The sequence below is a fragment of the Suricata suricatta genome, chromosome 3, assembly GCF_006229205.1.
Source record: "Suricata suricatta isolate VVHF042 chromosome 3, meerkat_22Aug2017_6uvM2_HiC, whole genome shotgun sequence".
Lineage (NCBI taxonomy): Eukaryota > Metazoa > Chordata > Mammalia > Carnivora > Herpestidae > Suricata > Suricata suricatta.
In genome coordinates, this window is record NC_043702.1 from 63,904,262 (window position 1) to 63,918,243 (window position 13,982).

The 13,982-nt window shown below is 37.1% G+C and overlaps 1 protein-coding gene across 1 annotated transcript in view; it reads right to left on the reverse strand.

Annotated features, from left to right (window-relative positions):
- CSRNP3 (cysteine and serine rich nuclear protein 3) overlaps positions 1-13,982 on the reverse strand; it is a 196,868-nt gene that overhangs the window by 61,011 nt on the left and 121,875 nt on the right. Inside the window, exon 4 of the mRNA XM_029932993.1 lies at positions 11,291-11,461. Within this exon, the coding sequence (XP_029788853.1) occupies positions 11,291-11,461 (171 nt within the window). The remainder of the gene's footprint in view (positions 1-11,290; positions 11,462-13,982) is intronic.

A 13,982-nucleotide genomic window follows, 5' to 3' on the forward strand; every position in this document is an offset into this window, starting at 1 on the left:
AGAAGCAATTTCCAATGGTGATTTTTGTAATTCTCACTGTGCATCCTAGAACCTGACACCTGGGGAAAGATGCTGCTCCCTACATTTTAGCACTTAGGCAATGAATGTGTAAGAAAGGATTTCAGGGAATTATTTGGTAATATCACTTGGTAAACACTGTGGACAAGATGAAGAATCTCAAAGCATAGATTAAAGTTGGTTCTAGTTAATGAATAAATTTGGCCTGGAAGTTTTTAATGTCCTACAGGGATCTTCTGCCTTTTACTTTTTTTTTTTTTAAATGTTTATTTATTTTTAAGAGAGAGAGACAGACAGACAGACAGACAGAACACGAGCAGGGAAGAAGCAGAGAGAGAGAGGGAGACACAAAATCCTAAGTAGGTTCCAGGCTCTGAGCTTTCAGCACAGAACCTGATGCAGGGTTTGAACTCATGAACCCCAAGATCACAACCTGAGCTGACGTCGGACACTCCCCCAACTGAGCCCTTCAGGCGCCCCCCCCCTTCTGCTTTTTCCTATTAGGAATACAACGTTAAACAAAACAGATATCCAAATATAAACATATATAAAATAGACAAGTATAAACAAGTATATTAGAAAATAGGTCCAAATTGTGGTATGTACTGAGGAAGAAAAAAAAGGATACTGAGAAAGAAAATAAAGGGGAAGAAAATAGTGGGGTAATCCACTCATGTGACTTTTATCCACTTGCCTTTTATCTCAAGTAAAAGGTATGTAAAACTTGTTTAAAATTATAAAATATTTCAAACTTCCAAAAATAATACATACCTAATATCCATACTTAATGCATGTTAGTATTTTACCATATTGACTTCAGCTTGTTACTTTTAAAATATAAGCAAAAGTGAGAAAATGCAGGTAAGCACCTACCACCCATTCTTCTACTCTTCATCTCCACAGGTATCTACCCATTGTATCATCCTTTCCTATGTATATTTTTACTTCAATAAAATACAGTGTCGGTCTGTGTGCATGTTTTAATTACGTATCATTAAAAGTGCTGCAACGTGTGTATTTCACTCAAAGGTACATACAGTAAACTTGACTATTCAATTCAGCCTGTTTTCCAGTTTATCATTATACGAGCAAACTATGGTTATCCAATCCTACACTGACACACAGTTCACTACTGGGTTTGCGAGGTGATTGAATCATCCGGCGCTCACACTGGCATTATGAGGGTCCCTGCTTCAGCACAGGTGCGTCAATACATGATGTTGTCAAACTATAAAATGTTGTCAATCTGATGATATGATACATGTGAAATGGTGTCTTTTTGCAATTTTAATTTTCCTAATTACTAACAGAATTGACCATCTGTTTATATTTGTATCAGCCTTTTTCCTATGTATTGTCTGTTTTATTGCATTGGCTCTTTAATTTTGTCAGAGTTCTTTTTATACTCAAATACTAATTTCTTGTCAGTTAATGAATTGCAAATATTTTTTCTAGTATGTAGCTCATCTTTTCACTTTCTTGATGGCATATTTGGCCAATGTACCCAAATGTAGTTTCTCATGCTTTGTCTTTTTTGCATCATATCTGACATAAAGATATTTTCCTATAGTTTTTCTACAAGTTTTATCATTTTGATTTGTTTGATTTTTTTACATTTACATATTTAGTTCATTGAGAATTAATTTTCACGTATGGTATGATGTAGGGGCCTAATTTTATCTTTTTAATGTGGCTGGCCAGTTGTTAAAAGGTCATTTATTAGAACAGTCCCTCCTTTCCTAATTCAGTCTCCTCTGTCACATACCAAGTAGCCATTTAAATATAAGTTGATTGCTGAGCTCTCTATTTATTCCATGTGTTATCTGTCTGAGCTAATTTTGTGTGTTTTAACTATTTTAGCATTCGGAGTATTGAAATCTGTAATGGTAGGCACGCCATCCCTTTTCCTTATTCTTTTTCAAAAATTCTTTAGCCCTTGACCCTTCCACAGAAGTTTTAGGATAAGTTGGATCTACATATTTTTTAAATGTATTATGTAAATTTTTAATTATATAAAAATACAGAGTAACATATTTTTTTCAGCCTCATTTTCTGTCTCTCTTTTTGTTGCATTATTTGAAAGTAACTCCAAGATATCTATCATTTTCCTTGTATAGCTTCCATATACATCTTTAAGAGATGAACACTTTGGACCTGCATATCTTAGATGGGTGACCAGGGACAGTTCCAGGAAAGAGCTGACATTTAAGCTGAACCTGAAATCTAAAGTCATGCAAAAACTGTTCCAGACATGATCTTAGGGCAAGAAAGGTCTGTTATACCTGACACTAATATTACACTGTATATTAACTAATAGGAATTTAAATAAAAACTTTAAAAAAACTGTGTCAAGATCAGTGTGGCTGAATTTTGGAGATGAAGGGAAGGAGGGGGGAGGTTGGGGAGGAGAGGCAAGGCTCAATCATGGGGCCGCACAGGGTTTCAGAGGCCATAGTAATGAGTATAACTGCAAGCAACTTGAGGATTGAAGTAGGAAAGTGAAGATCCAATAGACTCCTGCCTAGAGAAAAGACCGAGGCTCCAACACGAGAGGAGGCAGAGAACAGCTGGAAGGCTCCTGCAGGAGTCCAGGAGAGAGATGAAAGACAGATGTCCTTGGACAGCAACACAAATGGAGGTAAGCGGACAGATTTGAGACATATTTATATAGCACATGACTGTGCTAGGAAAAGCAAATAAGGAAACAAAACCAGAATTTTTGATATGTTGGAATAAAGAGCTACACTTAGTGGTACCATTTATTATGGCTAAACCTGAGGTCCTGATGCTGAACCAAACCACAACTAAATGAACTGTATTTATATACCATGTTAGTGGTCTGACTCGGTAATGCCTCTTTTTCTTAGTTGATTCAAAGGATGGTGAAGGTGAAAGCCACTTGGATTCCCTCAAGTGTGTCATGCAGCTACTGCATAAATAGTTGCGCAGCATCCAATTAAACAGTGATGTTTCTGCCTAGGAAAGCTATATATAACCAAATGAAACCATAAAGGTACATGCCAGGAATACAGAATTACAGTGGGGCCGCCTTTAAAACACAGTTCACCATTACATATATTTGGATGTAATAATTGTTACATTAGGATCCCGATATATCACAATGACACCAATCAAAATCATAAATTACACAGTTAGCTTGTAAATCGGTATTTATTTCCACTAATGTCCATGCCCTTATAAAGTCCTACAATACATGCATTCTTTTTTGTTTGTTTATATGCATTAGTTGTACTAAAGAAAGACAACTCTTTACAAAGCTAACTGTAATGTGTCAAGTATGTAACAGTAATTGCACTTGTACCAGTCTAAGTCCTAAGAAAAACACATGCTTCAGCTCTGTAAATATCCAGAACAGATAAGGTGTGTGTACAAATAACTACAGTGTAAAACAGAATCTCGTCAGTGTTGGAGACATGCTTTAGTGTTGACTATGAGTTTCTATAGAAGTTCAATCATATCTCATTTACTTTTATATTTCTAGCTCCTAGTATCAGTGCAAGGAACAGCAAAGAGTACATGCTTAATAAGTGTCTATTCATTCATCCATTTATGCAAATATGTATTAAGTGTTTACTAGAAGTAAGGCATACAAAGACCTGTTCCTGCCTTTGATGAGCTTACACTCATTCCTTCAAAACTAATTTTAAGTGCCCTGCTTAAAGGGAGAAGGATAAATATGAAGTTAGGGATCGCAATGACAAGAAGGAAAGGAGGTCTGCTGAGGGAGAAGGTGGAGTGACCTGAGTTTGACATACTCAGTGCCGTGAAAAGGAGAGAAAATTGACTGGGGCACCTCGCAGGACGGTAGTATGGCAATAATGAGCAGCTGAGTCTGAAAACACATAGTTTTTGTTATTTTCTTTAAAACTTCTTTAACGTTTTCAGATATTTTGGGGCACCTGGTTGGCTCAGTTGGTTGAGCGTCTGACTACAGCTAGGGTCATGATCATGCGGTTTGTGGGTTTGAGCCCCGGATCAGGCTCTATGCTAAGAGCTCAGAACCTGGAGCCTGCTTTGGATTCTGTGTCTCCCTCTTTCCCTCTGCCCCTTCCCCTCATATACTCTCTCTCAAAAATAAGTAAACATTAAAAAAAGACAAAAAACAAACAATGAAGCAAGTGGTAAAGGGTAGAAAGATGTAAAAACAAGAGGTGGGTGCTTTATTGGGGAAAACAAGAGGATGTGGTCTGAGTATGGAACCCTGAAATCTGATTTTTTGGTAGTGAGCTGTTATAATTTGTAATATTCTGGACAAGGCTGTGGATATAAACAGCTGAATGAAGTGGAGGTAAAGGACATAAATTGAATAGAAATAAAGACTTCAGAATAGAGGTAGTCAGGGAAATATGAGGCTAATGGTTCAATGAGCCATCATATAACCATTGACATCATGGTTCTGGGGGAAATACTGGTATAGAAAGAAGATAGAAAACCAATGCCAAAGTTTGGAATGTTGGTGAAATACCAAAAGATGCAGTAAAGAGCAGGGTAAAATGAGAGACTTGGTCAAGTTTTCATGAAGAAAGAAATATTTGGTGTGTATCTTAAAGCAGTTATAGAACTTCATAGAGATTGAGAGGCAGAGAAGACTTTTCTGCCTAAAGGATGGTCTAAGTAAGGCCAGAAAAGGCAGCAATGGTTAACCATCTCTGATTCATCATAGCGGATCTCTCAGATGAAATGATCTGAAAATAATTTCATTGTATTGGAATTGGACTTTACAGTACATTCATCTGAACATTTTCTAAATGGACCATTGACTCTTATCTATCTTCCTCCACTACAGTCTCCCAACTTCTTAACTTTCATATCCCCAACCAAATAAATACCTAAAGATTCAACAGGTCCACGTATGGTGCTCAGATGGGGACACCAGCCTAGTATAAGAACATCTGCAGCGGGTTCCAGGGCTGACCTTACAAGGCCATGCTAAAAGGTTCTGCTTCAACATAAGGGGATGCAGAGGGTCTGGAGATCTCTTAGTTTAATAGTAACTTTGCAGAGATGTCTTGACGTGTGCTGCTTATCTTTTCTTACTTGGTCTCAGCTCTAACTTAAGATGCTATTTTGATCCTTGTTCTCTGACTCATATTATCACGGGACAGAGAGGAGATTTCGATAGTCATGTGATCTTACCTCCTACTTAATCAAAGGCTTCCCTTAATACTTCTGGGTTGGGTTTCTGCCTGAACACTCCTCCAATGTTTGGAAAATCAAAGATTCAAGGGTAGATTGATTGCTACATTTATCTTTGGGATAGAAAGTTCTCAAAGCAAACTGAAGTCCTGGATAGACATGATCTGCTCCTGTATCTTAAGTTGTATTTACTACTTGTAGTCTATCATTTTGCCATGTCTGAAAGCACCTAACTCAGAGCCTGTAACATAAGATACATTCTATTTGTTGAGACTGACTCTAAATCTTCAATGCATTTTAACTGCTGGGTTAAGAGAATAGGTTAGTTCCTATTCAGTACAAAGTTTCATGTCAAAATCTGTTGTCAGTGTATTCTTTAATCCCTTTAAGAAATGTTCAGTCAGTGGGAGGAAAGTGACATTGGAGAAACAGGCTGACTTGGGTGCACATGGTCGCATATTTATGCCGTGTATTCAGAGAGAAAAGGGAGGGAAGTAAGAAGAAAAGAAAGAGGGAGGGAGAGAAACAGATGATAATCTCAGCCCTTGGGTAAATTAGGGATACATCTCTGGTGATTTCTACTTTTAGAAAATGGTTACAATAATAGTTTCTAATCAGACAACAATTCTTGGACAGCAAAGGAACTCAAGAATGTGAAAGTGTTTTTTAAATAAAATCACATCCCTATGTAAGACATCTACTCCCTGCTTTCATATGTAGCTTAGAAGATCTATCCTTTTACCTCTTGGTATTTTCATTTCCTAAATATTGCACACTTATTTGTAGAAACACTGTTTCAGGAAAAATAACGTGTTCCTTTTGGGAGGATGTTTCATCCCATAGCTTCTCATCACTCGTGTGAAGTGCCAAGAACCTTGAGAGGGCAGGAAAAAATCATCCCTCTCTAGCTTCTCTGCAGCTTTCCTTTTGACTGTGCTCAAGTACAGGCTGACTGGCTATGGAGCCACAGGGATTTGATGAAACAAAGTGTTCCACAGCAATACAGAATCTAGATGCTTCTATCTCAAGGGAAGTACAAGATATGACCTTGGTTGATTGCTGGTAAGCATGCTAGTTGCCTAGCAAAACTCAGAAGCCCATGAAAAGAAGCATAATTTCCTTACTGATTTACGTTTTGAAGGTTTTATTGTTATAATGTGATGTGCTGTAAACTGAATATCTAAGAAAGCTTAGAATAGCATGGAATTTTTTACTACCATAGCAGCTGACACATACCAATCTAATCAATGCCTGTATTTGTAATGATAACAAAATGTTAAGTTACACAATATGTTAATCCCTCCAAAGCACTGAGTACATGAGATATTTTTAATTTGAAAGATGAGCTCATGATGGTGAGATTTAAATAACCACATTAAAAAAATCTCAATGTGAAACTAAATTTGGTTTCCTAATGCTACACAAATATGATAGTCATCAAAAACCCCTCTTTACTCTAAGACAGGTTTTTTCAAAAGTAGAGACACGTACTAAAGAAAACAGGATTCACCTCTAATAACATTCCTAAAAGTTTATGTCCATAGATTTACATGAAGATAAGACCACTGCCGATAAGTACATATTTTAATCTAGATGAAAAAAGAAATAAAACGTGTTCTAAAAATTTGCATATCAATTTTTGGACTAGTGAATAATCTGAAATACATTTCTAGAAATAAGAAACCCTTTAAACTACCCCTTTCACATTAGTTCACACGCTCAAGTCTCCATACAGTAAATATTCGAGGTAGAGTTTTTTATCTTTTGATTATTTGCTTTTCCTCCTATTCTTCTCCTTCTCCACAATATGAATACAATGAACTAAGCAGACTATTAAATGAAAAGGGCACTTTTTAATTAAATCAAGCATTTAATGATATCTAAAAATTATGAAAAATCTCTCTCAGATTTCCCTCACTACAGTTGAATCAGCAATCCAGTAAACTAACACATCGCCAGCCACCACTGACAATAAACAATGAGCTGAAACATTTTGATAAGTTTTTGAACAACATAAAATATGTCTATTTAATGTCTGTTTTCTTCAAGAGAAAAATCACTTTGGCTAGATATAACTTACTAAAGCCTTTACTGGTTAGCGGGGGAATTGCATGAGTTAGCGGCTCACGCCATTTCAATCTGCTGTCCACATACATAAACACAATCAGAATGACAGCCTAATAATGACTTATTAGGTTAAGTTTAAAACTTCCTTGTTGAGGGAGACATAAAATATCAACAGAAATGAAAATTAATAAATACGAAAATTCATTCATCTTTTTAATACCTCAAAAAAAATCAAATCGTTTTCAGTATTTAAGGTGCCATACTATTCCTTGCCTTTATGTATACATAGATTTTCTCTGACAGTAGAGGTAAAATTTTGGGTTCTGTTTCCTGTTTCTCTTTTTATCTATCTATCTATCTATCTATCTATCTATCTATCTATCATCTATCATCTATTTATTTAAGAGAGGGCGCAAGTGAGCTAGGGGCGGGGGTGGGGGGAGAGAAAATCCCATGAGGGGCAGAAAGACAGAGAGGGAGAGAGAGAGAGAGAAGTGGGGCTCGCCCCAAGCAAGACTTGAGCTCACCCCATGTGGGGCTCGAACTCACGAACTGTGAAATCATGACGTCAGCCAATGTCAGATGGTTAACTGACTGAATCACCCAGGTACCCATGTTTTTCTTAATTTTATTTCACAAGCATTTTACATACTGTCAGAGGGTCTTCATAACTATTACGAAAAGATATTAATTGTGTAAGTCACCATAACTTACTGGATCATTTCCCTGCTCTTAGACAAGGTACTTTTCTCTTCCCCACCTCCAACCCCCAGTTTTCAATACTACCACCGACCACTAACATTCTCATTTATACAGTTTTTGATACTACGACTATCCACCAACTTTTCATTGATGCAGTTTTCCCCTCACTTGTGATGTTTCCCCCTTCGGGTAAATTATCTGAAGTACAGGCTTATAGATATGAATATTATTATGATTCATATTTCCCAAGTGCTTTCTAAATTTCACTGCCATTAGTAGCAATGTATGTACCTGTGATTTATACTGTGACTTCCACCAGCACTTAGATATCCGCACAGAGCCCGATGTGGGGCTTGAACCCATGAACCATGAGATCATGACCTGAGCTGAAGTCAGAGGCTCAATCAACTGACCCATGGATCTGCCCCTGATTTTTAAAAAATTTATCTATTTAATCCATCTGGAATGTATTTTGGCATATGTTGTGAGATGTGTATCTAAATTCTTTTTCAAATTGTAACTCCATCACCATTTATTAAATATTTCTTCCCCTTCCCATTGCTCTATAAGACCCTATTCTTTTTTTAAAACGTTTTTATTTATTTTGAGAGAGAGAGAGCATGTACTTTTGAGATGTAGGGGAGGGACAGAGAGAGAGGAGAGGGAGAATCCCATGCAGGCTCTGTGCTATCTGTGAGATCATGACCTAAGCCAAAATCAAGAGTTGGACACTCAACTGACTGAGCCTCCAAGGTGCCCCTGTAAAGCTCTATTCTTACACATTAAACTCTTATATATAACATGTTAAGATTTTCTATACTTTCATAGATCTGGCACAGTATCAAAACAGTTAAATTACATAATTTTCTACTACGATTTGATATCTGGAATGGCTTTTCAAAATTTTAGTGTCTTTTTAAAAATATATGTTTATTCTCATTAGTTTATTTTCCCAAATAGATTTTTATCGTTCTAGCACCTTCTAAGAAAATCCAATTGAGGATTTTGAGACTATACTAATATTTATAAATTAATATGGAAAGCTTTAATAACTTTATCTTTATATCTGGAAACATAGCCTCTCTCTTTACTAATATACAATAAACAACATTTATTTTTCATTTTTTATTTTAGAGAGAAAGAGTACATGCAAGCAGGGGAGAGGCGCAAAGGGAGAAAAAGAGATGGGGAATCTCAAGCAGTCTTCATGATCAGCACTCAGTGTGGAGCTTGATGTAGGGTTTTATCCCACAACCCTAGGATTGTGACCTGAGCCAATATCAAGAGTCAGATGCTCAACCAACCCAGGCCACCCAGGCACCCCCACAATAAACGACATTTTAAAGATATATCCAATATTATATAATTAAAGGACAGTATGAGATAATGGAAAAAGTGAAGACTATGGAGTAAGATACACACACACACACACACACACACACACACACACACACATCTAGGCTCAAATCTTGTATGATCTTGGGCAAGATGCTTAGCTTCTTTGAGCTTCACATATTTCCTCTGTAAATTGAAGGTAGTGGTATTTCTAGAATTGATGGAAAGAGTAGAGATAATGTATATAAAGCTATTGGGATATTTGTGTACCCAATAAATATTAGCTATGATTATAATTTTCAAAATAAAATGTGCTTAGTATTAAAGTTTTACAAAGTTCTTTCATGAGTTTTATCTCACTTTTTCTATTGATCTTCACAAAACTCTATCAGATGATGATGTTATTATTATCACTATCAATACTAAGACCAAATAGGTACACATATGTCTCCTTTTAAATCAAAAACATAGGCTCATTTCATATGATCATGACATATATAAATGTATTTGTATATTATTTACATTACACAATAACCCTGTCTCTGAATATTTTATGATTTTTGTTGTAATAATTATAATTGCCTTTTCACTATATTTTCTATTAGTTTTGCTTGTTTAAAGGAATGCTTTTGATTTGAGCTTATTTGTTTAATGCTCAACAGTCTTATTGAGATCCTTATTTCCTCTTCAAACTATTGTTCATTCTTTTGGTTTTCTGGGTTTTCACATTTCCAAATTAAATTCTATGTTACAGAATCATATATTAATAAAATCAGACACTTAACTAAAAAATGGAAAAACTAAGACTAATTATTTCTCATGGTATCGTGATACAGTAAAATTTTCCTGTTGGAAACATAACTTTTTGAAGATCACTTAGCTATTATTCATCAGTTTCTTTTAGCTTGCAGATTGTATTAAGAATTTTTGGGGGCTCCTGGGTCATTCAGTCGTTTAAGTGTGCGACTTTGGCTCAGGTCCTGATCTCATAGCTCGTGAGTTAGAGCCCCGTCTTGGGTTCTATGCTGACAGCTCAGAACCTGGACCCTGCTTAGGATTCTGTGTCTCCCTCTCTCTCTTTGCCCCTCCTCCTTCATGCTTTGTCTCTCTGACTCAAAAATAAATAAATATCAAAAAAATTTTCTTAAGAATTTTTTTCATCAGTCCTGCAAGCCTCACAATACCTTTCTTGACAGGAAGGGCTAACATATAGTGGCAGAAAGAGGAATCAACGAGAAGGCATACATCTGTGGGCTTTAAGTATTATTCTTAAAGATGAAAAATAAAGGAACAAGTAGAAAAAAGTATGAACTGCGTGCACGTACACACTTGGGAGAGTTTCGTACTTTCCTCATCTCTTAACGCAGGGGTGGCACGCTCTTTCTGATCATAGCCTAGACTTTCCGCTCCCAAATATATCCATTTCCCCCTCCAGAATATCATTTCAGCTTTGGGAGGATGAAGTCTGTGCCTGGACTTGTCTTTCCCCGTCTACTCTCAGGAGGATGCTTCCTTTTAAAATTAATAATAATGAAACACCATTTTGGGGGTGCCTGGGTGTCTCAGTCAGTTAAGCGGCTGACTTGAGCTCAGGTCATGATCTCACAGTTTGTGAGTTTGAGCCCCACATCGGGCTCTGTGCTGTCAGTGCAGAGCCTGCTTCTGATCTTGTGCCTCCTTCTCTCTCTGCTCCTCCCCTGCTTTCTCTCTCTTTCTCTCCCCAAAATATATAAACATTTAAAAATTAAAAAGAGAAATACCATTTTTTCATTAAGTTGATTAACACTACCAAACAATCTCCCCAAAGCAATCCAAATAAAAAGATCTACTGATACCTCAAAAATACTTCTTTCAAAAAAAATACGTCTTTACTTAATCATGTTTTGTTTTTAGATCAATTACAAGGACCAAACAAAACTAGTAATAAAGGTTCAAAACAATGACCAAGATGATACAGTTATTTTCACTGCAGAGCCAGACAATTATCTCCAGGTGTGGCTTCCATACTCACGGGGAAAATGATTAGAAGTGGATGGATTGACACTGTCCCCACTGTCAGCACTCTCGCTGCTGGAAACGTCATCATCTGATTCCCGCACAGAGGAGCAGGGTGAAGAGCCGTCAACTTCTTCAAACTTCCTCTTTAAAATTCCACTCATAGCTGCGGCGCTGTCACATGTACCTGTAACAGGAACAAGAGCAATGAAGCATTGAAATATTTGACTGCGAGATGTGTAGCCAAGGTCTCCAGAGTCATTTTTATGTGTTTTTTTTATACATGAGCTGAGACTTTCCTTGAAAGGATCACTAAGCAGCTTTTTAAAAATATTTTTCAAATTAACAAAAATTAAACTGAATTAAATTAAATTAAATTAAATTAAATACAAAAAATTGACCATTTGGGTGCCAACATGTATCATTTTTTAAAGACACAGCTCATTTTAATATAATATCTCTATTCCGTTTTGTGGGCAAATTGAGAAAATCCACCTGAGATCATGAAACTCTGTAATGAAAAAAAAGCGCCAATATCCCCCAAAGTCCTAAATAAGTACTGCCTTATATAAAATTCATCCAGAAGAAACACAGATAAGTATGCAAAATCTTCATACTCAAGTTTTAAAATGCGAGAGTCCAATTAGCTGAGCACAACAAAGCATGTGAAATCAGTTCTAAATTTTAGGTAGTTTCCATTTCAATGTTGCAATAAGGTGAAATGCGTTCCCATGATACCTGGTAACCAAAGCAGTTGCCACAGTTTCAGAAACATCCTAAGGCTATTTATTTGGGAGACAGCCCTTAGTGGGCAGGGGGAGTAGTTTCTGCTAACTGCTTTCTCTAGGATGAATGGGCTTTCCCCTCTCCTTGGACTGCCCTTTCTCCACCTTCCCCATTTACCTTGACACATGCACAGTCAGCTGAAGAGCATAAACTTGCTTTGCAGTGTAAGGATATTTTGGTGAATAACCTATATATAAATTAGCTTAGATATATATGTACATGGTCTTACATTGCTAAATTAGGTTAACTTAGCTAAAAGTATTACTAAGTTGATTCCATGCATTCCAACTTCCATCTCATTTACGTCAGCTAATTTTACTCTCATTTGAGTTTGTGAAACCATTTTCTCCTTTTCCTGCCAGAGGGTAGCCATCAGTCCTGTTGATCAAGAGACAGTAAGACCCTTAAAACTACTCTAGATACTGCCCTCAGACATCTCGGAAATCACCCGTTCTCTGTGCAGATCACACAGCAAGCAGCCTGCCCAGGTCTCCGAAGCTGAGCCAGCTCTCTCGAAAGGTCCAATTCTGTAGTTTTTAAATGGGCTACTTGGATTAGCAGCATCAGCATCTCCTGGGAGGGGCATTGTGAGAAACGCAAATTCTCGGGTCCCACTTCAGATCTACTGAATCTGAAACTCTCAGGTGGTAGTGCGGAGCACTCTGCATACTCATATGGGGGGACCACATGTCTAACTTCTAGTCTGCTCCCCAGCAGCTGGCTCCCTTCCTGGGCTCTTCTTTCCTTGGGGGTGTCCACATCGCAGCCCTAGAGAGTGACATGACCCAGTACTTAAAACCTAGTCAAAAATCTCTTCTTTGGCCATCCTTTGTGCGTCTTCTAGCAAAATTAAGTCTGTTATTAGACGTCTTATAAGGATTTATCATTAGTTTCAATATTCTCCATTCATCTGAGTACATGTTGAGTTACTGGTATGTATATGCTCGACTCCTTGGGTGGAGTAGGTGATACAAAAGGGAATAGAACATGTTCCCTGCCCTCAAGGAGCAAACACGCCCTAGGCAGCTGGCTCCAGCAAACTGAGTACTCCCAAGTTCATGTTCTACTGTTTTGTTTTACTAATCCATGTCTTTTGCATGACTTATATTAATAGTGGAGAGAACAGATAGCCATAGAAGATATTTCACTGTCCGTTCTTCTGAGAATAAAATCTCTATCCTGACTTTGATTTTACCACTACTCAAATTAGCATATTATTTTCTCTACCTTAAAGAGTGTGAAATGCATAAAATGTGCATGCATATTGCATATCTGAACAGGGCAAGAGAACAAAAGATATTTTAAGTAAAGTTCTTGAAATAAAAGTAGGACAGGATATAAATTTTAAAATGGTTCACTTCAAACAAGATGCAAAGCAATTCATGAGGGAGAGCCTCCAAGACACAAAGTAATACAAGATGGAAACCCATGTTTAAAAAGTACATTCTTATAATTAAGATATTGCAGTGGGAGCCGTTAAAAACCATATCCCTAAGTTCCCACCACTCCCAACTTCCTTAGGAAAGGCGGATTTCTCAAGAACCAGACATTCAATTGCACCACAGGCAACTATGTTCTAATATGGTAAAGTGGTACTTGGTACCCTTCTCTTTCTTGCTTGCTTCCTCAAGAATAAGAGGGGAAAATTTGGGAGGGATGACAAGGAAATTGAAGTCTTTTTTTTCTTTTTGTTATTATATTTTAGGACTGGCAAGCAATGGAGCTGAAGTCTAGATACAATTTTTGTCTACATCTTTGAGATCGCAAAAGCCTGAGTTAGACCCAGCTCAAAGGAAAGAAGGAACTGACCGCTTAGGTTGGGATTAGTATATAAGCTGGAAATTAAAAATTCAAATAATTACAGGGGTACGTTGGTGGCTTAGTTGGTTAAGCATCCCACTCTTGATTTCAGCTCAGGTCAC